The following is a 27,048-nucleotide window of genomic DNA, read 5'->3' on the forward strand; positions in this document are numbered from 1 at the left end:
TTGTGCATCTCCGAGTAATGTTCTATTGATTCCCTGGGTGATTTGCTTGTTTTCATGTGTATCTTTGAGTAATTGGCGTTCAAGCAGGCAGAAATCCATCCGGTATTACGTAGCACCGTGATAAAGGGATGTAGCAGGGATGTAGCTCAGTTGGTAGAGCATGGCGTTTGCAACGCCGGGGTTGTGTGTTCGATTCCCACACGGGGACTGTATGAACAAAATTAATGTATGCACTCACTTAACTGTAAGTCGCTCTGGATAAGAGCGTCTGCTAAATGACTAAAATGTAAATGTAAATAAAGTCGCTCTCACTACACTGGAAGTTATTAGGAATATGACTTTTAGATCGCCAAAACATTTATCACAAATGTCAGATTTCAATACTGGCCGATGTCATAACTCGGGAGGATGTCTTCTCTCGAATGAGCCATTGATCATAGTTTTGTGATATTCCTACCTCGAAAAATGTGTAGTTTAACGGAGGGTCTAGCACATTTTTCCTATTTGTCTGCCTCTAGTCCAGGGTGCATTGCATTGTGCAGTTGCCAGAGATATTATAGAAAGGAGATAGGAATCCAATTAATTAAGGAACGTATAACGCCCACCCAGCATACTGTCGAACCAATCGCGTTCATGTTGTCATGCTGTGTCACGCGGTTGCTAAGCTATTCGTCACGCAATCCCTTCTCAAAGTCAGTGTTTATGTTGAGAAACGTGCCTATTTTCCTCGGAAGTACGTAATGTCATGATTCCAAAGTTATACGATACTACAGATAGCAAGTTCATTATCTCACATCTCTGAAAATATTTGTATTAATGTACGTCTTGTTGACGAAATTCATGCTAATGTTAATTTTTTTTTTTTGCTAGCGCCTAATAGACTCCCATTCACTCCTTGTCCCAGAATTGCCCAGAATGCACCGTGTGCCCATTGACGTAGCATTGGCAACGTTTCTCATCATAAGTGGTGGTTTGCAACGCCAGGGTTGTGGGTTCGATAAAATAATGTATGTGCTAACTGTAAGTCGCTCTGGATAAGAGCGTCTGCTAAATGACTAAAATGTAAATGTAAGTGTATCTGCCATTGCGAATGTTATCCTCCACTCAATGAGGCACATCAATATGCCTGTTGAACATGGTGAGATTGTAGACTCCTAAATTGATAGTGCAGTTTGTTAATGCGATTTTACAGCTAACTAGCTACGTTACATGCTGATATTGTTTTTGGTATTATTGTGTGTAGCTACATTTGCTAGCTAGCCAGCCAGCCAGCCCATAGAGAGAGCATTGCATTGTGGATTTTGTAGTCAACTTGAGCTGCAACAGATTTCCACAACGATGTTCAATGTTGCTACCAGTCTTATTATAACGGCAAAATGAAACATTTGGTCACAAAAAAAATATTGTTCTCACATATAGTAGTGTTATTTAACACTGTAAATTTAAAGAAATTAGTGGTTTTGGGTGGATTTTAACTTTAAGACTTGGGTGGCATCTCCATCAGGTATACCACAGTAATTCCCCCATGGTAGGGCATTATCACCCTGGCTCCTCTCCCACAATCTATCAGTGTCTGGAGAATGGGGTGGCTGCAGGATTGCTGGGGCTGGCAGCTGTTGTCAGGACCTGCCTCCGTCTGTGATGGGCTAGCAGCCTGGGCTGGGATAGAGAGGCCCTGGAAACCAGGGCTGCTGTGGCCAGATAACAAGAGGGAGGATATTTTTTTTTTAGAGCTCGTTGTGGTGTGTGTGTGTGTGTGTGTGTTAATTCAGCTGATTGATTTACATAACAGTTTCCAATCTTGCTCGGATGTGGGCAGACTTGCCAGGGATTCACAGGGCATGTGGGTCTCCGTTCAGCTCAGGTATACCAGAGTGGAGTAGATGGCCACTGTACATTTATGTTGACTAAGCTCAAGGTCATTACACTGACATTGTTTGGCAGGTAGGCTTAATATGTTGTGGCCTTCACATTCAGAGCACCTGTTTTTTTCTGTGTTGGTTGCTTTTTCGTTATTGCTCTCCTTGACCGATCCTGTCTGTGGGTTAAACTGGCCTCTGTGCTGTCTGTGTGCGTAGATAAAGCTGGCCTGTGCTGCTCTCAGTGCTGTGTTTCAACATTAGCACAGACAGCCAGGGTCTCCTGTTGGGCCCTCTGCCCTGGGGCACTTCACTGCAGAGCCTCGCCTCGGATGGCTGCAACTCGCACCGCTGCGGATGTCAATCCTGACGAGAGATGTGTGTGTGTTCCACTTTACAGTGCATTCGGAAAGTATTCAGACCCCTTCACTTTTTCCACATTTTGTTACATTACAGCCTTATTCTAAAATGGATTAAATAATGTTTTCCCCTCATCAATCTACACACAATACCCCATAATGACAAAGTAAGAACCGTTTTTTAGACATTTTTGCAAATTTATTACAAATAAAAACATTATTTACATAAATATTCAGACCCTTTTGCTATGAGATTCTAGATTGAGCTCAGGTGCATCCTGTTTCCATTAATCATCCTTGAGATGTTTCTACAACATGTTTTTCAGCGCCAGGGACTAGTAGACTAGTCAGGATCAAGGGAAAGATGAACGGCGCAAAGTACAGAGAGATCCTTGATGAAAACCTGCTCCAGAGCACTCAGGATCTCAGACTGCGGCGAAGGTTCACTTTCCAACAGGACAACGACCCTAAGCACACAGCCAAGACAATGCAGGAGTGGCTTCAGGACAAGTCTTTGAATGTCCTTAAGTGGCCCAGCCATGGCCCGGACTTGAACCCGATCGACCATCTCTGGAGAGACCTGAAAATAGCTGTGCAGCGACGCTCCCCATCCAACCTGACAAAACTTGAGAGGATCTGCAGAGAAGAATGGGAGAAACTCCCCAAATACAGGTGTGCCAAGCTTGTAGCGTCAAACTCAAGAAGACTCGAGGCTGTAATCGCTGCCAAAGGTGCTTCAACAAAGTACTGAGTAAAGGGTCTGAATACTTATGTAAATGTGATTTTTCAATTTTCTGCTTTGTCATTATGGGGTATTGTGTGTAGATTGAGGGAAAAAAACAATTTAATCAATTTTAGAATAAGGCTGTAACGTAACAATGTGGAAAAAGTCAATGGGTCTGAATACTTTCTGAATGCGCTCTAACGTTAGCCAATGGCGAACTGCAAAAGTGTTGCTACTGCTCTCAACAACATTGCTGCCCTGAATTTAGCAGGCGCTATCAACAAAGTTGTGATGGACTTCTTTCACGGTCAGTGTGAACCGGAGTGACTTGACACAACGTTGGCCAAACAAGCTGTACAAACAAAACGAAAACGACGAAGGATGTCTTACTTAGTTAAAGGGGTTCCATTCTGCCGTAAAGCGTTCATCCATGTATACAGGTAAGAGTCTAGCTATATTTTCAGATATTATACTTTTTCAATTTTATCAGAAAGTTGTTTTCATTGCAAGTTAAAGCGTACTGTTAGCTAGCTAGAGAAAGTTACCTTGCTGGGTCGCTAGCTAACGCTACACGTATGATCTATGTAGTAATATTATTAGTATCTCAGAATTCCATTTGCATTGCTATGTATAGCTAACATTGGACCTAGTTGGTTAGCTTTAGCTACCTGCAGATTCATACTACAGCGTTTCATGCATGGTGGCTAGCTATGGCAATCAGTTTGTATTGCTAGTAGTACTGTATGGGTTGGGATTATGGTTCATTGTTTATCTGATATACCATTTTGTAGCTCTGAGTCTCTCTATTTTATCCAATGTAAAAAATATACAGTGAGGGGAAAAACGTATTTGATCCCCTGCTGATTTTGTACGTTTGCCCACTGACAAAGAAATGATCAGTCTATAATTTTAATGGTAGGTTTATTTGAACAGTGAGAGACAGAATAACAACAAAAAAATCCAGAGAAACTCATGTCAAAAATGTTATAAATTGATTTGCATTTTAATGAGGGAAATAAGTATTTGACCCCTCTGCAAAACATGACTTAGTACTTGGTGGCAAAACCCTTGTTGGCAATCACAGAGGTCAGACGTTTCTTGTAGTTGGCCACCAGGTTTGCACACATCTCAGGAGGGATTTTGTCCCACTCCTCTTTGCAGATCTTCTCCAAGTCATTAAGGGTTTGAGGCTGACGTTTGGCAACTCGAACCTTCAGCTCCCTCCACAGATTTTCTATGGGATTAAGGTCTGGAGACTGGCTAGGCCACTCCAGGACTTTAATGTGCTTCTTCTTGAGCCACTCCTTTGTTGCCTTGGCCGTGTGTTTTGGGTCATTGTCATGCTGGAATACCCATCCACGACCCATTTTCAATGCCCTGGCTGAGGGTAGGAGGTTCTCACCCAAGATTTGACGATACATGGCCCCGTCCATCGTCCCTTTGATGCGGTGAAGTTGTCCTGTCCCCTTAGCAGAAAAACACCCCCAAAGCATAATGTTTCCACCTCCATGTTTGACGGTGGGGATGGTGTTCTTGGGGTCATAGGCAGCATTCCTCCTCCTCCAAACATGGCGAGTTGAGTTGATGCCAAAGAGCTCCATTTTGGTCTCATCTGACCACAACACTTTCACCCAGTTCTCCTATGAATCATTCAGATGTTCATTGGCAAACTTCAGACGGGCCTGTATATGTGCTTTCTTGAGCAGAGGGACCTTGCGGGCGCTGCAGGATTTCAGTCCTTCACGGCGTAGTGTGTTACCAATTGTTTTCTTGGTGACTGGTCCCAGCTGCCTTGAGATCATTGACAAGATCCTACCGTGTAGTTCTGGGCTGATTCCTCACCGTTCTCATGATCATTGCAACGCCACAAGGTGAGCTCTTGCATGGAGCCCCAGGCCGAGGGAGATTGACAGTCTTTTGTGTTTCTTCCATTTGCGAATAATCACACCAACTGTTGTCACCTTCTCACCAATCTGCTTGCCGATGGTCTTGTAGCCCATTCCAGCCTTGTGTAGGTCTACAATCTTGTCCCTGACATCCTTGGAGAGCTTCTTGGTCTTGGCCATGGTGGAGAGTTTGGAATCTGATTGATTGATTGCTTCTGTGGACAGGTGTCTCTTATACAGGTAACAAACTGAGATTAGGAGCACTCCCTTTAAGAGTGTGCTCCTAATCTCAGCTCGTTACCTGTATAAAAGACACCTGGGAGCCAGAAATCTTTCTGATTGAGAGGGGGTCAAATACTTATTTCCCTCATTAAAATGCAAATCAATTTATAACATTTTTGGCGTGCGTTTTTCTGGATTTTTTTTTGTTGTTCTTCTGTCTCTCACTGTTCAAATAAACCTACCATTAAAATTATAGACTGATCATTTCTTTGTCAGTGGGCAAACGTACAAAATTAACAGGGGATACTTTTTCCCCCTCACTGTATATATATTTTTAAAATTTTGCAGCATAAGACCGGTGGTCTGTCACATTTATTAAACAGAATGGACAGGTAGCACAAATGTCTGTGGCAAAAATGCTGCTAGCCGTATGTTGAACTGCAAGTCCACACTCAACAGAAACGGAGCATTCATTTTCCACAATCATGTTCATTTGATACTCCCGTTTTAGTATGGTTTGTTTTAAATGTTGGTAATTGAGACAAAAAGGGTATCGTTAGAAAGGCTAAGGTATCCTCTATTACAGTAAAATAATGTCTATGTGTTTCGGTGTCCATATGGCTGATTCTGTTGGACCAAACCCAAAATGCAAAGAGTTGAAACTGCTTGTTTTCAGAGAGGAAGAAGGGATCTTTAGTGTTTGTTGTTGTGAGTGACAGGGGAAGGTGCACACAGCACAGAAGGAGCGAAGGAGTCGAGACCAAAAAGACAAACGCTCAAAAAAATAAATGTTTTTGCCTAATTAGGCGGTGACATCATTTAACGAGGACCATGAGGCCTTTGTCTGTAATTTGATTGTGGTTATGAAAGGGTCAAATGCCAATCAGTCACAGCCCTTTAGTTTGTGAGTCCCCTTGTTAAGATGGATGCTCAGCCTGGCAATGCATCAATGCATCACACAGATCATGCATTTATTGCCTATAGTGTTCGAACTTGTCTGTTCGAGCTTATTAGACAAGTGTGTAAGAGCTGTTCTGCTCTGGAAAACGGGAGAACCCCGTCTGTCTCCCTCTCACTGTCTCCCCCCCAAAAAACACGTGTCAGAGACGCGTGTCTCTATCGATGCGCCACTCCTGACTGAGAGGGTGTTTGTGCTAACAGCAGTTTTACAGCAGAAAACCTTCATTGATTCTTTGCTATCCATTCAACAGCCTTTCACGCTAGTTTTCATGCCATGTTGATGGACTCTACTTCCCAAACACGTTGTTAAGTCCTATTTATTTTGTTCCCCACTAGGCATTGAGCTCAGTCTTTCAAACGGTTGTCAGACTAACTCCGCGTTTCCCAAACACGGCCATCGGGACCTCAAGGGGTGCACATTTTGGTGTTTGCCCTAACACTACACAGCTGATTCAAATTATTATTATTAAAGCTGGATGATTAGTTGATTATTAACTACTTTTGTTTATAATTTTCTTCAGGCTTGGGTTTCTAGAACGTGCCTCTCCACCACCACTGCAGCCATTGTGGAATTAAACTACACTGAACAAAAATATCAAAGTCATGTAAAGTGTTGGTCCCGTGTTTTATGAGCTGAAATAAAATATCCCAGACATTTTCCATACGCACAAAAAGCTTATTTCTCTCAAAAGCTTCTTGATATGACATCCCTGTTAGTGAACATTTCTCCTTTGCCAAGATAATCCATCCACCTGACAGGTATGGCATATCAAGAAGCTGATTAAATAGCATGTTCATTACACAGGTGCACCTGGTGTTGGGGACAATCAAAGGCCACTCTAAAATGTGCAGTTTTGTCAATCAACACAATGCCACAGATGTCTCAAGTTTTGAAGGAACATGCAATTGGCATGCTGACTGCAGGAATGTCCACCAGAGCTGTTGCCAGATAATTTCAAATTCATTTCTCTACCATAAGCCACATCCAATGTGATTTTAGAGAATTCTGCAGTACGTCCAACCGGCCACACAACCGCAGACCACTTGTAACCATTCCAGCCCAGGACCTCCACATCCGGCTTCTTCACCTGCGGGATCGTCTGAGACCAGCCGCCCGGAGAGCTGATGAAACTGAGGAGTATTTATGTCTGTAATAAAGCACTTTTGTGGGGAAAAACGAATTCTGATTGGCTGGGCCTGGCTCCCAAGTAGGTGGGCCTATGCCCTCCCAGGCTCACCCATGGCTGCACCCCTGCCCAGTCATGTGAAAGCCATAGATTAGGGCCTAATGAATTTATTTCAATTGACTGATTTCTGTGAACTGTAAAATCGTTTAAATTGTTGCATGTTGTGTTCTATATTTTTGTTAAGTATAGTTGTACCACCCTAGTTTTTGCATACATTTGATAAGACCACTGCAGGTTGCACCATATTCAATATTTCCTATAGTCTTTCTCAACATGCTAACTGAAGCGCTTCTGCTTCTATTCTTGTCCGCCTTTCCCTGTAGGACACTGAAACTAATCTCAGTCATATTTAGAGAGCCCCAGGCCCATCTGTCAGTGGTACACACTGTACGCACCACACGTAGAACACACACACTGTGGGCAGTAGGAGGTGGTACACAAGGAGAGCACTCTAATTACTAATGTATGCAAGACTCCAACGCACCACCACAGAGACTGTCTGATCACAAACCAGCTAATTGTTATTTATTGGTGCTGAATTATCTGACCGCTATTAGAAGAGGAAGGTTATCTGTGTTTCTCCGCCTCCCTCTGTGGCTCTTGACTAGATGGTATACAGCTACCATCAGAATATACTTTTCGCAGCAGTTTAGGTGTATTTAAAGTAGCAGGTAAGGAGAATGAGGTTAAGGTAATGAAAACTTTGAGTTAGATAAAATGCAAAAATTCTCTCTGACATTCAACCTTTTGACATAAGATGTATCTCATCTAGCCATGTCCCTCGTTGTCGTTCCACTGTAACTCAGCAAGAGAGAGGCCCTCAAGGTGGCTCCCAGTCAGCTGGCTGCAGATGAGGCATGAGCCATGGCTGAAACAGCTGCTGCTCTCCTATTCTCACCTTCCACAGCCCTGTACAGCCCTGTGCCCTGCTCCACAGCTGCCTTCCTCCTCCACACCCCTCCCTGTACAGCCCTGTGCCCTGCTCCACAGCTGCCTTCCTCCTCTTCCTCGTTCTTCTTGTCCTCAGAGAATACTCTCCAAGGTTGCTGCAACATCCCAGTGAATTCAGTTGGTAGTTTACTGAAACACACAGGGAGGGACGCTATTAGGAAATTAGACGTGCGCAGGCCCATGTAGAGCAGTTCTCCAAAAATACAGTTCTAACTCAGTACTCACACAAAGGCACCTTTATTACCTATATAGTGCAGTCATTTTGACCAGGGCCCATTGGGGATCTGATTTAAAAGTAGTGCACGATCTAGGGGATAGGGTGCCATTTGGGACGCAAACAGTAGGGGATAGGGTGCCATTTGGGACGCATACAGTGTCATCTGCTGGGATCATCTGTTCATCCGCAGACCACCTCCAGAGGCCTGTGCCAGTTGCTGCCTCAGCAAACTCAGAAATTCTGGATCGCTAAGTCCCTCGTGCTGTTCACTGTTTATGACGGCCGTATATATGGGCTCAACGATGCCCCCTGTCCCAAGCGGTCAGCACGCTTTGCCCTGTACTATTAAGTCAGCCTGTTACAAATGTAGCCTTATATAACAAGTTGTTGCGTGTTGCAGAGCTGCTATTTTACAACACAGATGCAAGAACTGAAGAATGACCGAGAAATCAAAGAGCCACCCTCTGAATAGTTTAGAGTGCGTTCCTTGGTACCCTTCTGGAGGAGTGCACACTCAGTACACTGGGCCTTAGGGGAGAAATCACACAGAGTGTATTTTTACTATCTGCCCCCGGATCTCTCTCACGGTCTGTCTGTCTCACTCTGTCAAATTAACATTCTAAATAACTTTGTAGGCAGGCCTCAAACTCTGTTCAGCCTTTCTGCAATAGTGTTGCATAAACGTTTTATTGTCGCATACACCGGATAGGTGCAGTGTAATGTGTTGTTTTACAGGGTCAGCCATATTAGTATGGCGCCCCTAGAGCAAATTAGGGTTAAGTGCCTTGCTCAAGGACACATCGACCGATTTCTCACCATGTTGACTCGTATTCAAACCAGCGACCTTTCGGTTACCGGCCCAACGCTCTAACCGCTAGGCTACCTGCTGCCCTGTACCTGTATACCGCTATGCTGCCCTGTACCTGTATACCGCTATGCTACCTGCTGCCCTGTACCTGTATACCGCTATGCTACCTGCTGCCCTGTACCTGTATACCGCTATGCTACCTGCTGCCCTGTACCTGTATACCGCTATGCTACCTGCCGCCCTGTACCTGTATACCGCTATGCTACCTGCCGCCCTGTACCTGTATACCGCTATGCTACCTGCCGCCCTGTACCTGTATACCGCTATGCTACCTGCCGCCCTGTACCTGTATACCGCTATGCTACCTGCCGCCCTGTACCTGTATACCGCTATGCTACCTGCCGCCCTGTACCTGTATACCGCTATGCTACCTGCTGCCCTGTACCTGTATACCGCTATGCTACCTGCCGCCCTGTACCTGTATACCGCTATGCTACCTGCCGCCCTGTACCTGTATACCGCTATGCTACCTGCCGCCCTGTACCTGTATACCGCTATGCTACCTGCCGCCCTGTACCTGTATACCGCTATGCTACCTGCCGCCCTGTACCTGTATACCGCTATGCTACCTGCCGCCCTGTACCTGTATACCGCTATGCTACCTGCTGCCCTGTACCTGTATACCGCTATGCTACCTGCCGCCCTGTACCTGTATACCGCTAGGCTACCTGCTGCCCTGTACCTGTATACCGCTATGCTACCTGCTGCCCTGTACCTGTATACCGCTATGCTACCTGCCGCCCTGTACCTGTATACCGCTATGCTACCTGCTGCCCTGTACCTGTATACCGCTATGCTACCTGCTGCCCTGTACCTGTATACCGCTATGCTACCTGCCGCCCTGTACCTGTATACCGCTATGCTACCTGCTGCCCTGTACCTGTATACCGCTATGCTACCTGCCGCCCTGTACCTGTATACCGCTATGCTACCTGCCGCCCTGTACCTGTATACCGCTATGCTACCTGCTGCCCTGTACCTGTATACCGCTATGCTACCTGCTGCCCTGTACCTGTATACCGCTATGCTACCTGCCGCCCTGTACCTGTATACCGCTATGCTACCTGCCGCCCTGTACCCGTATTACGTACTGTACACTGGCAACTGCAGACAAGCTACAAAACCTCTCCTCCTGCCATCCCCATATCTAGTTGAGACAATGTCCCAATGTCTGTTTGAGTCCACTCAAATCTTATGTGCCCCTCTCTCTGGATGTAACAGTTCTGTCTCAGCCTTCCTTCCTTCTCTCCACAAGACGTGCCTGAAGACTCCCTCCCTCTCTCTCACTCACCCAGCCACAGTGTGCAGAGAGACTGTTGAAACATTTAGAGAGGCACTAAAGGTGCTGACAGATAGTGCACGGCGGATGGGGCCCATTCATTTTCAATGAAGCCTAGGCGGGGGGGGGGACGTAAATCTATCCAAGTGGAGTGCTCTGCGGTGCCCATTGAAGCTGCTCAGACTAGGTGGAGAAAATAGGATTCTGCTCTATTTTTCAAGCGGTACCGTCGTTGTTGACCAATCACAGTAGAAAACGTAGCCTGCATGGTGATACGTCAGCACGTACTGTACGTCCAACAGCAGAACCAGCTAACTTGCCCACTCTAGCTAGCTAGCTAGGAGCTAGCTGGCTAACACTATCAATTTACAGAGTCCTGTTTAACAATACAAATCTTTGTTTTCTAATACATTTTTGGATTCATAATTTCTGTTGCATGTAAATACGTTTTTATGCAATGTTTGTTTATTTTGATGCTATTGTCACCGCCAGCTGTCGCATAGACTGTGGGCTGTCGTCCTCGTGTGTAAAGCACTAGCCGCGTTGACTAGAGGGAGAAGTGGTGTACTCTGCGATATTCCGCTGGCTATCTGAAAAGTGCTTAAATGTTATGTAGCATAAATGTAATATATGGAATACGCATAAAATGTCCCAATGCAAAGTTACACCTCACTTTTATATTTTTCGCGCATGGCTTGTGGCTAACGTTAGCCAGCTTGAGCTAGCATACGAACTCGGTAGCACAGAGTAGATCCTCCATATGACGTTAAGGAATAGTATATTGTGAGTAGTTTAGAAGATATCTGAAATAAGTTAATACAAAAACTGTTTGTACTTATGGGTAACCAGATCGTGATTACTACTAAGTCTTTGACCACACTGTTGTTACATTGGTGAGTAAAAACTAATGCTTCCTAGTTCCTTCCCTTTAAGACTTCCTCTCTCTCACTCACCCAGCCACAGTGTACAATTCGAGGCGCCAAGTCCCTCTCTCTCACTCAACCACCTGTCCCTCTGACTCTGTGTGCTTCTTAAAGGGATACTGCAAAATAATTGTTCTACTTCCCCAGAGTCAGATGAACTGGGGCCGTATCCACAAAGCTTCCCCAGAGTCAGATGAACTGGGGCCGTATCCACAAAGCTTCCCCAGAGTCAGATGAACTGGGGCCTTATCCACAAAGCTTCCCCAGAGTCAGATGAACTGGGGCCGTATCCACAAAGCTTCCCCAGAGTCAGATGAACTGGGGCCGTATCCACAAAGCTTCCCCAGAGTCAGATGAACTGGGGCCGTATCCACAAAGCTTCCCCAGAGTCAGATGAACTGGGGCCGTATCCACAAAGCTTCCCCAGAGTCAGATGAACTGGGGCCGTATCCACAAAGCTTCCCCGGAGTCAGATGAACTGGGGCCGTATCCACAAAGCTTCCCCGGAGTCAGATGAACTGGGGCCGTATCCACAAAGCTTCCCCGGAGTCAGATGAACTGGGGCCGTATCCACAAAGCTTCCCCAGAGTCAGATGAACTGGGGCCGTATCCACAAAGCTTCCCCAGAGTCAGATGAACTGGGGCCGTATCCACAAAGCTTCCCCAGAGTCAGATGAACTGGGGCCGTATCCACAAAGCTTCCCCAGAGTCAGATGAACTGGGGCCGTATCCACAAAGCTTCCCCAGAGTCAGATGAACTGGGGCCGTATCCACAAAGCGTCTCGGAGTAGAAAATTGGTCATCATTTTACTCCTACTCTTATGGGTAAAAATACTAAAGCCTCTTTAGTTCCACCTAGTCGACAGATATTTAGGAGACCTCATGAGCTGTCCTAACCATGTAAGTGTTTTTTTTTACCAGCAGGTTTCTTGATATAAGAAAAGTGTGGTTTCTGTGCCATAGACAGGCAATTGTTTTGGAGTTGTCGAAAGAATGCTTTGATGTTTTATATATGATCAACCATAAATAATCTAGACCTACATGCATCAGTATCTCAATGATTTCACATGAGGTCTAATTTACATAATGTACCTAAATACTTAGAACCACTAGGCTAAAAAGTACACATTTTTATTGTCATTATTTCATTAACCTACATCATATCATGTCTCTATAAGCTTGGCACATCTAGCCACTGGGATTTTTGCCCATTCTTCAAGGCAAAACTGCTCCAGCTCCTTCAAGTTGGATGGATTCCGCTGGTGTACAGCAATCTTTAAGTCATACCACAGATTCTCAATTGGATTGAGGTCTGGGCTTTGACAAGGCCATTCCAAGACATTTAAATGTTTCCCCTTAAACCACTCGAGTGTTGCTTTAGCAGTATGCTTAGGGTCATTGTCCTGCTGGAAGGTAAACCTCCGTCCCAGTCTCAAATCTCTGGAAGACTGAAACAGGTTTCCCTCAAGAATTTCCCTGTATTTAGCGCCATCCATCATTCCTTCAATTCTGACCAGTTTCCCAGTCCCCCAGTCCCTGCCGATGTAAAAACATCCCCACAGCATGATGCTGCCACCACCATGCTTCACTGTGGGGATGGTGTGAAGGTAGCTTAGTGGTTAAGAGCGTTGTGCCAGTAACCGAAAGGTCGCTGGTTCTAATCCCCGAGCCGACTAGGTGAAAAATCTGTCTGTGCCCTTGAGCAAGGCACTTAACCCTAATTGCTCTGTAAGTCGCTCTGGATAAGAGCGTCTGCTAAATGACTAAAATGTAAATGTACATAAAAAAAAAACATTTTTAGTCATTTAGCAGACTCCTTCAGGGTTATCTTTGGTCTCTGTTTCCTCTCTGATTACTATTCCAGGTATTCCTTAAAGAGGTAGGGTTTCAAGTGTCTCCGGAAGGTGGTCAGTGACTCCGCTGTCCTGGCGGCGTGGGGGAGCTTGTTCCACCATTGGGGTGCCAGAGCAGCGAATAGCTTTGACTGTGCTGAGCGGGAACTGTGCTTCCGTAGAGGTAGGGGGGCCAGCAGGCCAGAGGTGGATGAACGTAGTGCCCTCGTTTGGGTGTAGGGTCTGATCTGCTTTCCACCAGACACTGGGAGATGTATTCACCTTTCAGCAGAACAATAACCTAAAACACAAGGCCAAATCTACTCTGGAGTTGAATGTTGTCTAGCATGGTTGTCTAGCAAAGATCAACAACCAATTTGACCGAGCTTGAAGAATTTTGAACTAGAATAATCGGCAAATGTTGCACAATCCAGGTGTGGAAAGTTCATGGGTCTCACGGTCACGGCTGGCTTTGACACAGCCCGGGATCGAACCCGGGTCTGTAGTGACGCCTTAAGCACTGTGATGCTGTGCTTTAGTCCGCTGCGCCACAGACCGCTGCGCCACTCAGGAGGCCCTAAGAAATACATTTTAATCCCACTTTGTAACACAACAAAATCTGGGAAAGGTCTAGGGGTATATTTCCATTGCGGTACCTCAAACTGTCGTGGTTACCAGCTGAGAAACTTTTATGAGTTGATTTTACTCTTGCCTCAGAGTTTGTCTGAGCATTGTCTTAACAGGTATATCTCACTGGTCATCCCCAAAGCCAACACCTCCTTTGGCCGCCATTCCTTCCAGTTCTCTGCTGCCAATGACTGGAACGAACTGCAAAAATCTCTGAAGCTGGAGACTCTTATCTCCCTCACTAACTTTAAGCGTCAGTTGTCAGAGCAACTTACCGATCACTGCATCTGTACACAGCCCATCTGAAATTAGCCCACCCAACTACCTCATCCCCATATTGTTATTTATTTTGCTCATTTTCACCCTAGTATCTCTATTTGCACATCATCTTTTGCACATCTATCATTCCAGTGTTAATACGAAATTGTAACTATTTTGCACTATGGCCTATTTATTGCCTTACCTCCATAACTTACTACATTTGCACACACTGTATATATATTTTCTGTTGTATTTTTGACTTTATGTTTTGTTTACCCCATATGTAACTCTGTGGTGTTGTTTTTATCGCACTGCTTTGCTTTATCTTGGCCAGTTCGCAGTTGTAAATGAGAACTTGTTCTCAACTGGCTTACCTGGTTAAATAAAGGTGAAGTGAAATAAAATAAAAATAAATAAAATAATAGAAAAACCTACTAAGAGCTGGGATTTTTTGTCTTAAAACAGGTTTTAACAGGCTTCCTAGGATGCTTTTTGGATACGGTCCCTGGTGGATACCATTTTTCTGCATTCAGTATGAAGGAAGTTTGTTGTAGTTTCGCGAGCCAATGCTAACTAGCGTTTGCGCAATGACTGGAAGTCAACAGGTACGGTAGCGTATGCTCTGGTTAAGTAGAAAAACGTCTTAATTGCAAGAATCTCGCAGTTTCCCTTTTAAACTTTGTCTGGAGGGTTAGCCAGTGGTGGCTCAACTCTCGACCTCTGAAACTAGAGCCACTGACGCTTGTCCTACTAGTCTAGACCTGCCTGGTTTTCACCATAAATATATAAGCCTAAAGCCTTCCATGCTCACTAGGCCTACATTCACCCTTTTTATCATTCTAGGCTCAATGATCCCTTTTCACTCCCTTTTTATCATACTAACGTCGTCATGTTGCCTCGTCACTGTCCCCTGACACACATTCTATCACTTAACAAAGCTAGCCAACATTAAAGCCTTTCTCTACGGCCGAAATGAAATTAAATTTTGAAATCGCCTATACATAGACTGCTCTGTTCCCCAGCTCTGAGCACCGATGTGCTGACTACTAACCCATCGACTGGCTGCTCAGCGGTGGAGTGAAAATATCCTTTATCTGGGTCTTCAAACAGACTGTGCTTCTGCCTCTCCCCCCCTTCCGCCCTGGCCTCCTGAATTGATAATGTTGCAGAATTCTGGCCCCCTGAAATAGAGCTGGCCCAAGTTCTCACACGTTATCGGCCGACAGCATTACATATTCCTGTTGATGTAGCCGCTTGAAGGTGAAGGCAAGGACACCACATCTTTAATGCATGCTGCTGTAATGCAATGTGTTCCGGGCAGCCTCTGTCTATTCCTCCTTGTACTGGTCTTTCTCCCAGAGTGCAAGTGCAAGCAGACACCACCGCGGCACTGCCATCTATTAGGAGCTTAACGTAAAACTGCCTCGCAACACGAGCCTATCCCGATGATTAGATTATCATTGATTCTCTCATAAACTGTCTGGCTTGATCGATACTGTGGATGTGTGTTCCACATCCATACCCTACAGATGAAATTGAACTCGGTAGTAGAGAGTAAAGACTATGCACTCTGAGGATTAGCCAAGTCCTGCCGTTGTAGATGAGACTACGTGTGTGTTTCATCCCAGGGCTAACATGAACACTGGCTCTAAATCTGTGTGTTCATGGCCCCAGATTAGAGGTGGCATTGGTTTGGCCCTGAGAGGCTGCAGCATCTGTCCCCCATTTCCTCTGGAGATCTGCATCACAGCCCTGCAGAGATTAATCTGAGGCTCCTGATAGGCCCTCTCTTAAGGCGGCTATGAGCTCCACTCCGTTGATCTACGTGCATGCGTGCAGATGGGTGGAGTCGTTTTTGGGGGGTCAGCGGACTCTTTTCATTGCGTTCCACCCAGAGAGGAGGTACTCCATGTGTAGTGTAAATCCACTAGGGGGCTTGGGGAGCCAGAGTAGTTTACCAAGCAAGAGAGGCCAAGGCACTCTTTTTACACTAGCTAGTCACAACGTTTGAACTTCAGAATCCGGTGTTATATGCCCGTTTACAAATGCTAGCTACATGTCAGGCTAGTCTAGTGTTCTATGCTTTACGACACTACTTTTTAGCCACAGAAGCAAACATGTCTCTTTTAGAACATGTGGTCCTCTGTAGCTCAGCTGGTAGAGCACGGCGCTTGTAACGCCAGGGTAGTGGGTTCGATCCCTGGGACCACCCATACACAAAAATTTATGCACACATGACTGTAAGTCGCTTTGGATAAAAGCGTCTGCTAAATGGCATATTATTATTATTATTATTTTTGAACTGCTATTAATGGTGAGAAGAAGAAGACAAAAAGACAGCTTGTCCTCTGAACGCTACAAGAGGGGACGATGGAGAATGCATGTCTCTTGTGTAACCTATGCGAAACATTGACGAGGAAAGACATTTTCAATACTTTCAGATGTCGGTTGCCAGACTTGAGGGTTGCTAGATGGGACCAGCCCTTGAGGTTGCCCCCTACAGTAAATGTTTGAGTGTGGTTTGGAAAAGGTGCACACACACGTTCTCTTCTTCAGGTTGATGACTGTTTGTTTATATTTAATGTTGTGAGCTACACACTTGGTTTTTCTGTTTGTATTTACGTCATTTAGCAGACGCTCTTATCCAGAGCGACTTCCAGTTAGTGACTAACCACAGTAAAGAGTACTATAATGACAGTCACTTCATCCTTGTGTTTTAGATTTTCATATATGTTTTGGAGTCTAGACCTTAAATACATTTACCTTTTCTTGTGTAGTGGCCTTTCAATGAGGACTTTCCTGCTATGGTAAATTGATGAAAATGTCTGTCCAGCTGTAGAGAATAAGGCTAGACCCTTGAGACATTAACCTCATCTACATAACACAAGGTTGTACATGGTCATGTGTAGTGACCTTTCAATGGAGACCTTCCAGCTTTGGTACATGGGTGAGTGTCCAGCTGTAGATAAGGACAGACCCCCAAGACATTAATCTCATCTACATAGCGCATGTACAAAGCAGTAGAATTTACTAAGTGACTGATTCAAAACAGGACAAATAACCAGACAAAGACATTTGCAGACCTTTTTAGATATTCATTTACGATCACAAGAGGTAAATAGTGCAATGTAAAACAATGTAATCCACAGGTGAAAAGTGTGATGAAAGGGGAAATAAGACAAAAAAAAAGTTAACACTAGTAACGTGAATGAGGAAATAAGTATACAAAAACCTGCAGTAAATTACCCACCACCCTAATGTATGAATAAGAAAAAAAAGCACACCGTTTTTGGGGCGAGACAAGTGGAAGACGTTGATCAGCAGGAATAGACATCTTCCATGGTACCATGACGTCGTAGACGGAGCCTCAGCTGTCTTCCTCTTCCGGCCATTGGAGCTCAGTCGGGGAGATGGGGTGGAGGTTGATGGAGTTGCAGGGCAGAGAGCAAGGGTGCGCCTGGACGGTGGGTTGGGTGTTGGTGAGAAGGGCCTGGGAATTTGGGAGAGGTGCCAGGGAGGCGATGAACCAGGCCAGGGAGATGATGAATCAAGGGGCAATGAACCACCTGTAGATGGGCTCTTAGGGCTCAGCTCTGTCTCTGGACTGTCCAAAACACCACCCCCCTCCAACACCTACAAGCAGATGGTGAATACATTAGAATACACTGTAAGCAATCTTAAAACATCTCCATGGGCTCCTTTTTGAGTTAAAAATGTTTACCCAAAATAACTGATTTCATGAACATCTCAATCTAATTAAGACAGACACAAAACACTGTCTGTTTTCAGATGTTTGTACTAGCCCTGCTCATCATTATACTAACAACACAGGCACTGAATATTTCCCACTCACAATTTCTCCCATTCAGAATAGAGCTGATTTCACATGTTCTAACTAGGTCTACCAAACCTAAGATCACAAGCACACACACTGTACAAAAGGACTCGGCTGCATGACAAATACATACCGTATCTGGCATATTGGTGTCTGTCTGACGATGTTTCACGTGAACACGAAGCCAATCCAGTTGTCTGACAATCGGTGGGACACACACCAGCTCCCCTCCTCGTCTCCTTCACCCTATCAGATTGCGAACATACCAGTCCCAAATCTTTTCCCATGTTTCTTTATCAGTATCGGTGTTCAAATTTCGTGATATCTCCCTCCAGCTGTTGTCTTTTGTTTGCTTGTCTGAATACAACCGCATTGAAGGGTTGTTAAGGTTCTTGTATTATCTCACCAGCTCGCACAGATGCTCCTCAAAACTGGACATAGAGATAATTGAGCTTAGCAAATCTCAAAATAAAAAGCACAAGAAAGGAAGCTTGAAAGTAGTAGATACGAAGTAGCAGAACATCCATCTCGTCTGTGTTTATACCTGAAGGGATACCGGAAAAGATGTGATGTAGACACGGGCAGGACTTCCGTTGCAAAACTCACTCAATACTGCCCCTTAGTCTTCGGAGGGAATGATACGTCAGGTCTCAATTTCCAGGTAGAACAAAACTGTTGAATGACTGAGGGTATTACAAGAGGCCGCCCCTTTTATGATGAAACAAGACATTGCAACACTGCACTACGCTCCGTCAGCCATGTTTGCGTATTGTCTGTAGACCGCTTTAGTCTCCCAGTGGTACCTCAGGCCCAACGCCAGGCATCTGGGGGGGGTCAAGGGTCCGGAGGCAGAGATTAAATCATGTGACACGGGCTCCTTGGAGCGTGTCAGTCAGCTGACCTGCTGGGAGCTGTGCTGCTGACTTGCTGTAATGACACGTACTGTGTTGACAAGGCTAGCCCCTGATGGCTACTACAGTGTGGAAAATAGGAGCAGACCTGTGTGGTCTGATGCAGTGAGTATTACCGGTGTGTGTGTGTGTGTGTGTGTGTGTGTGTGTGTGTAATGGGCTATGTTACACAAAGTGCACAGTACGCTTTGTCTCCATCGCCCAACCTCCCAGCAGGAGAGCAGGTGCACAAGGCCATATTGTAAGATGCTCCATTAGGGGAGAAAAATGCATATGCCCACTCATCCTCCAAATCGCCACAAGGCTTTCAGTTATCTGTACGTACTGTGTGTGTTTGTGTCAGAAACCCAGTCAGATGGAGTCAGCGGGGAGGAGTTCCTGTTTTTCCTGGCACCGAACCCAGGGAAAGATGGCTTTTATTTGGCATCAAGATCTGTTTGTGTCCTGCTAGGACTTGGTAGTGAAAGTGACACTTCTGCAGACTAGCCCAATGACTGGTGCAGCCTATTTGTCAGGACTGGGAGTTTCTGGCTCATCAACAACTGAACCTTTTCTGTTGCCAAGGTGAACACGTACTCGATCACACTTCGTCTTTTGTGATATTATATGTCAGTGTGAACTCTCAATCTGATTTCCATTCTGTAATGTTAACCCTATCAGGGCACACAGTGTTGTGGGTTTAGTGTTTAGGCCTATTTGAAAATGCTTGTTTGGCTGAAGGCCTAGCCACCAACATCTGCAGGTGTAGCAGTGAAGATACTACACTATGACATTCAGAAAAATAGTCTAGTTCTGTCCAGTAGATTGTGTGCTGTGGCCTTCTCAGAGACTGGAACCAGCATTGATTAGTTTGTGTTCCATGCATTTTTTTTTCTTTTGGTCTGCCAGAGAGTAGGCTATCGTCATTCCTCAATGATGCATTAGGGCTGTTGTCTGAGGACTAATACCCAAAATGTTATTTTAGGTCTCCTCCCATCCACGACTGCCCTTTACGCTGAATCAGTCTGTCTCTCTTATCAGCACTATGATCTATCTGCTGATAGCAAAGCCAAACCTTTGTTGCTGTTTCCCCAACACAGAGAAACATAGTCCGTTATTGTGATTCTGCAGCCTCTCTTTAGAGCTGTTCAGGAGGAAGACCTGTCTGGTAAGTGATGTAGCCTGTGATGTGAAAGCCAGTGAGGAGGAGAAAGCCCTTGTTCCTAATAACGATGTAGAACCTTACCTTGCTAGAACCTTACCTTGTGTCAGCAGTTTTGATACAGTACACCCAGTGCTGCTTTTCAGATAAGTTACTGATCTCTGTATCAGGCCTGTGGAGAGAAATGAAAAACGAGGCTATGTGTTGTCATGATGAGTCATGTTTGTATTCGTGTTAAAATTATGCAGTAAGCAGGGCACTTTTTAAATTAACACACACACAAAAGCACACGCTTGCATTGTTCAGAATGTTATTTATCCTAGTGATATCATCAGTGAGTGTAATATTCTGGTTTGATGCCTATTTGGACTATGACATGAAGTCTAGACTTTCCGTGAGTTTATTCATCTGATATTCTAAGAATGCCAGCTAAAGGCCTTCCCACACTGTACGTCGGATTCAGTTTTTTACGATTATTACGTCACACTGTGCGATGTTACCAAATTAAAATCTTGTTATCAACCTGGCCAGATTGTATGATTTGCTTCCGTTCTGTCGTCACATTCTGCGATTGGTAGGCTACGTCAACTGCAGAGGTGTGTTTGATCTGCGCATGTACCAGCAGCGCAAGCCTCCCTCTATGCTTATGCAAGAATGAAGTGAGTTTGGAAAAACTGAAAGTATGCATCTTAGAAATTGTTTTCACATACAAACTTTATATGTCTGAACTCATAATCAAATAGGCTTACCAGAATTAATGTGGTCACTGTGGTAGAATGTTTATTTGGATTGACGATTTATCCATGTAATCAAGATTTATTAAGGAAATCGTTCTTCTTGTAAAGCGTTTAAATCAAACTATTATATTAATCGCACCATTCACAATAATCATATTGTGTGCATACTCACTCAGTGCCGGTCGTGTTCCTATTGGTCAGTCACCGGGATCGGCTCATAACACTAGCCACATTACAGATAAAGGTTCAACATTACTGACACTGTTGGAGCCTACAACCTCACATTACATTTTACATTTTACATTTTAGTCATTTAGCAGACGCTCTTATCCAGAGCGACTTACAGGAGAAATTAGGGTTAAGCACATAGTGGTACTTAATCAGCAGAGCTAGACCCCGTCACACTGAACGAGTGAATACGTCCGACAATAGTTTACATCCGAAGAATTTGCCAACAACTTAGAAATTGTCTGAGAAATCGTACAGTATGTGCGGGCCTTTAGGGACCTTACATATTCTCATTTTGACATAGTTTCTCTGTATCTGTTTTAGGTTTTGACATTTGGAGGCCTTTCGCTCTTCGGCAGACCCACTCGGACCCAGATAATGGGCACAACCAGGGCAGGAGCGGCCGACCGAAGATGCCACTCTGGAGCACTTTGACCAGCCGACCCATGATGCCACTCTGCAGCACTTTGACCAGCCGACCCATGATGCCACTCTGCAGCACTTTGACCAGCCGACCCATGATGCCACTCTGCAGCACTTTGACCAGCCGACCCATGATGCCACTCTGCAGCACTTTGACCAGCCATGCTCTCGTCCACAGCGTTTCCCAGAAGGGGCTCCCCTCCCCCGACACTGTGCTTACATAGGTCAGGAATACAACTACATCATACAAAAGGAATAATGGCATGGACTTGTCTGAACTATGGCACACCTGCAGGATAAAGGTGAGGTCCCCCTACATCTGATACCAAAAGGAAAACCAAGATCAAGTAGATCCACATTTTATAAGGTCAAAACAAGTCAATGAACAACTGATGGTTTAGCGGCCACACTTTCACCATGTTGACGAGGTTGCACCTGTAGACTAGTAGACTATCCAGTGCGGCTCTGAGCCCAGTGACCCTAACCCATGATGCAGCGTAACGGTGGCGGGGTGGGGGCTGGTGGCCAGCCGTGGGTGCTGCGGCGCGTACGCCTCACCTGGCTCAGCTTCATGCTCTTCTTCATCCTGGTCTTCTTCCCGCTCATCGCCCACTACTACCTCACCACCATCGACGAGGCGGGCGGCCCCGACAAGCGCATCTTCGGGCCGCGGCCCGGCGGTGAGCTGTGCGAAGCCAAGCACGTGCAAGACCTGTGCCGCATCCGCGAGTCGGTCAGCGAGGAGCTGCTACAGCTGGAGGCCAAGCGGCAGGAGCTGAACGGGGAGATCGTCCGGCTCAACCTGCGCATCGAGGCGTGCAAGCGGAGCATCGACAGCGCCAAGCAGGACCTGCTGCAGTTGAAGAACGTCATCAGCCAGACGGAGCACTCATACAAGGAGCTGATGGCCCAGAACCAGCCCAAGCTCTCGCTTCCCGTGAGGTTATTACCCGACAAGGACGACCCGGGGCTACCCCCACCCAAGTCTGCCCACGTCTGCCGCCTGCGCTCCTGCTTCGACTACGCCCGCTGCCCGTTGACCTCGGGCTTCCCCGTGTACGTCTATGACACGGCCTCATACCCCTGGGGTGAGTCCCTGGACCCGCTGGTCAGGCAGGCCTTCGCCACCTCAGTGAAGAGCAGCATCTACGTGACGGATAACCCCAGGATCGCCTGTCTGTATGTGGTGCTGGTGGGGGAGCTGCTGGAGTCTCCCTCCTCCCCCCTCCCGGCCCCCTCAGCGCTGGAGAAGCAGCTGAAGGCTCTGCCCTACTGGAGGTCTGACGGACACAACCACCTCCTGGTCCACCTTTCCAGGAAGTCCATGACGCAGAACTTCCTGTACAATGTGAGCACGGGCCGGGCGGCGGTGGCCCAGTCCACCTTTCTTGAGCAGCAGTACCGCGAGGGCTTCGACCTGGTGGTGTCCCCGCTGGTACACGCCCTCTCTGAGCCCAATTTCCTAGAGGTGCCACCCCAGGTGCCTGTCAAGAGGAAGTATCTGTTCACCTTCCAGGGCGAGAGGGTGGAGTCTCTGAGGAGCAGCCTGCAGAAGGAGCCACCCCAGTCCTTTGAGGAGGAGATGGAGGGAGACCCGCCAGCCGACTACGATGATCGCATCATCGGCACGCTTAAGGCAGTGCAGGACAGCAACCTGGACCAGGTGCTGGTGGAGTTCACCTGTAAGAGCCCGCGGCCCAGCCTGCCCACAGAGTGGGCCATGTGTGGGGAGAGGGAGGAGCGGCTGGAGGTCCTCAAGGCCTCCACCTTTGCCCTGGTCATCTCTCCCGGGGACGGTCAAATAATGGCCTCAGCGGGCAACGGCATGAGGCTGTTTGAGGCCCTGGAGGTGGGGGCCATCCCTGTGGTACTGGGGGACCACGCCAGGCTGCCCTACCATCAGCTGATCCAATGGAGCGAGGCGGCCATTATGGTGCCTAAGCCCCGTATCACCGAGCTGCACTTCCTGCTACGCAGCCTATCAGACAATGACCTGCTGGCCATGCGGCGGCAGGGCCGCTTCCTGTGGGAAACCTACTTCTCTACCTCAGAGAACGTCCTGGGAACTATCCTGGCTAGCGTCCGGACCCGCATCCAGGTACCCCCCACGCCCATCCGCGAGGAGCCCGCCCAGGAGATCCCCCACAAGGTGGGCAAGATGGCGGGCACGGACGCCAACCTGGCCGACAACGGCGACCTGGACCTGGGTCCAGTGGAGACGGAGCCACCCTACGCCTCGCCACGCTTCCTTCGCAACTTCACCTACACAGCGTCCGACACCTACCAGACCTGGAACCGAGCCCCGGGGCCTTTCCACCTTTTCCCTCACACGCCGCTGGACCCCGTGCTGCCCTCTGAGGCCAAGTTCCTGGGCTCGGGTACGGGCTTCCGCCCCATCAGCGGTGGCACGGGGGGCTCGGGGAAGGAGTTTCAAGCAGCGCTGGGAGGGAACGTGCCCCGGGAGCAGTTCACCGTGGTCATGCTGACCTACGAGAGGGAGGAGGTGCTGATGAACTCCCTGGAGAGGCTCAACGGGCTGCCCTACCTCAACAAGGTGGTGGTGGTGTGGAACTCCCCCAAGCCTCCTTCAGACGACCTGCTGTGGCCAGACATCGGCCTGCCCATCGTGGTGAGTACCTTCCCCCGTCGCTGAATACCAAACTGCCCATTGTGGTGAGTACCTTTCACAGCCCCTGAATACCAAACATGCCCCTCCTGCATAGTACTCAGAATGAACAATATTATTGAATGAGAGAGAATATCTGAAAGGCCCCGCCCACTCTGAAATGCAAACAGTGTAACCTCAACCTGTGATGTGGTGCAGCAGTCTGAGGCTGTGTTGTCTTAGAGCGCACTTTAGTACATCAGGCTAGCTCCTGGAGCTCATTTCATCTGCTCTCCCTGCTTCGCTTTGAAGCTTTCCTTACAACTCTGCAGGCCAGCCAGTCAAATTACACCTGCTGAAATGAACGGAAATAGAAAATGTGAAGTCCACAGAAAAGGTCTGGCTTTTATATTTTATAGTAGATGAGAAGTGAAACAGAATATTCAAGAACCCCAAATTACAGATTCCCTCTCTGCAGGGGGATATGACGGGAGGGTAGTTTAATGATCTTCTTGAATGAATAGCCTAATTGGTTGACACATTTTAAAATCCTCTTAACTATTGATTGCTAATAGATCATTCCATACTTTCATGTTTTTAAAGAGGGGTTAGTCTAAGAATGTTGTTGAGAAAGAGGGGCTGTGTCGTTTGGCCCATGGTCTACCCTGTGCTGTAGGCCTACTTTAATGAAATTCCACATAGTTCACTCAAATGATGCACAACACACCGTTTTTGCTCTGTACTGAAAGTTCTCTATTTTGAAAACTTGATTGCTGACATGCACACATTTATTGGGATTGTATTACCAGTGAACTAATGAACAAAATACTAAAAGTTTTTCAGTGAAGATTCCTGTGGACTTCCAGTCTTTGCACTAACACTAGTTAGCAATGGCTCCAGAAAATACCTTAAACTTCCTTCAAACTGCACGCAGAGACATAGAAATGGTATCAATGACTTCATCTGACTCTGGGGAAGTAGACAGAAGGGCATTGCCAAGATGTTGCACTATCCCTTTAACATTTATCCTGTCCTGCAGGTGGTGCGCACGGAGAAGAACAGCCTCAACAACCGGTTCCTGCCCTGGGATGTCGTGGAGACGGAGGCCATCTTGTCCATCGACGATGACGCCCACCTCCGCCACGACGAGATCATGTTTGGGTTCAGGTCAGTGAGTGGGGAGTCTGGGTCGGGACCAGCCATTGGATCCAAAGCCTTTTGTTTTGTGTTTAATTGATTTTCAGAGATCCGTTTTTCTTTGGAACTCGGCAGACAGATTATCTGTCTACACATAATGACAAACGTGTGATTCGACACTTATTCCAAAATATTTTAAAAATATCTAACGTTCAGAGGGCTAATATCAATTCAGAGGGCTAATATCAATACTATGCGTGCCAGTCTCTCTTGGCTAAATGTAGAGGAGAGACTGACTGCATCACTTCTTGTTTTTATAAGAAACATTGTGTTAAATTCAAAATTGTTTGCATACTTACATACAGCACTGACACACACACTTACCCCACCAGACATGCCACCAGGGGTCTTTTCACAGTCCCAAAATTCAAGAAAACATGCAGTATTATGTTGAGCCAGGATTGCGTGGAACTCCCTTCCATCAAAGATTGCTCAAGTGAACAGCAAACCTGGTTTCATAAAACAGATAAAGCAACACCGACCTCACTGCAGAACGCCTCTCCCCTATTTGACCTACAGTAGATATTGTGTGTATGTACTGATATGTAGGTTGTGTGTGACGTTTTAAATTGATGTAGTTCTGTCCTTGAGCTGTTCTTATCTATTAATGTTCTGTATTATTTAATGTTTCATGTTTTGTGTGGACCCCAGGAAGAGTAGCTGCTGTTATCGCAACAGCTAATGGGGATCCTAATAAAATACCAAATACCAATAATAATAATAATAATAATAATATGCCATTTAGCAGACGCTTTTATCCAAAGCGACTTACAGTCAACCCACACTGACATTGAAAAGCATTTGCAGCACAGTAGCACAGAATATACCACACAAAACAAACACAGATCTAACTGACCCTGACAGATCAACAAGAGAAAAATTGACCATGTTGACTTTTCAATCACCACCCAAGCTAGACTTGCCTCACCTTGAATATATACAGTGCATTCGGAAAGTATTCAGACCCCTTGACCTTTTCCACATTTTGTTACGTTACAGCCTTATTCTAAAATGGATTAAATAGTTTTTTTCTCTCATCAATCTACACATAATACCCCATAATGACAGATTTTTTTTATTTTTTTTAAGAAAATGTATACAAAATAAAAACTGAAATATTACATTTACCTACGTATTCAGACTCTTTACTCAGTACTTTGTTGAAGCACCTTTGGCAGCGATTACAGCCTTGAGTCTTCTTGGGTATGACGCTACAAGCTTGGCACACCTGTATTTGCACAAGTGGCCCAGCGTCGTCCAGGGTAGGGGAGGGAATGGCCGGCAGGGATGTAGCTCGTTTGCAACGCCAGGGTTGTGGGTTCGATTCCCACAGGGGGCCAGTATGAAAAAATAAATAAAAATAATAATAATGTATGCACTCACTTAACTGTAAGTCGCTCTGGATAAGAGCGTCTGCTAAATGACTAAAATGTAAATGTATTTGGGGAATTTCTCCCATTCTTCTCTGCAGATCCTCTCAAGCTCTGTCAGGATGGATGGGGAGCGTCACAGCACAGCTATTTTCAGGTCTCTCCAGAAATGTTTGATAGGGTTCAAGTCCTGGCTCTGGCTGGGCCACTCAAGGACATTCAGTATGAAAATGTATGCACTAACTGTAAGTCGCTCTGGATAAGAGCGTCTGCTAAATGATAAAATGTAAAAATGTCCCGAAGCCACTCCTGCGTTGTATCGGCTGTGTGCTTTGGGTCGTTGTCTGAGGTCCTGAGCGCTCTGGAGCGGGTTTTCATCAAGGATCTCTCTATACTTTGTTCCGTTCATCTTTCCCTCGACCCTGACTAGTCTCCCTGCCGCTGAA

General features: G+C 46.2%; 1 protein-coding gene across 2 annotated transcripts in view; it reads left to right on the top strand.

Moving 5' to 3' along the window:
* Positions 1-27,048, top strand: part of LOC311106605 (exostosin-like 3) — a 46,414-nt gene that overhangs the window by 13,097 nt on the left and 6,269 nt on the right. For both annotated transcript variants that reach the window (XM_084148986.1, XM_084148985.1), the window contains 2 exons: positions 21,332-24,059; positions 25,075-25,202. In XM_084148986.1, coding sequence (XP_084005112.1) covers positions 21,918-24,059; positions 25,075-25,202 — 2,270 coding nt within the window. In that variant the 5' untranslated portion in view covers positions 21,332-21,917. The remainder of the gene's footprint in view (positions 1-21,331; positions 24,060-25,074; positions 25,203-27,048) is intronic.

The sequence above is a fragment of the Coregonus lavaretus genome (assembly GCF_964263955.1).
Source record: "Coregonus lavaretus genome assembly, chromosome: 31".
Taxonomy (NCBI): Eukaryota; Metazoa; Chordata; class Actinopteri; order Salmoniformes; family Salmonidae; genus Coregonus; species Coregonus lavaretus.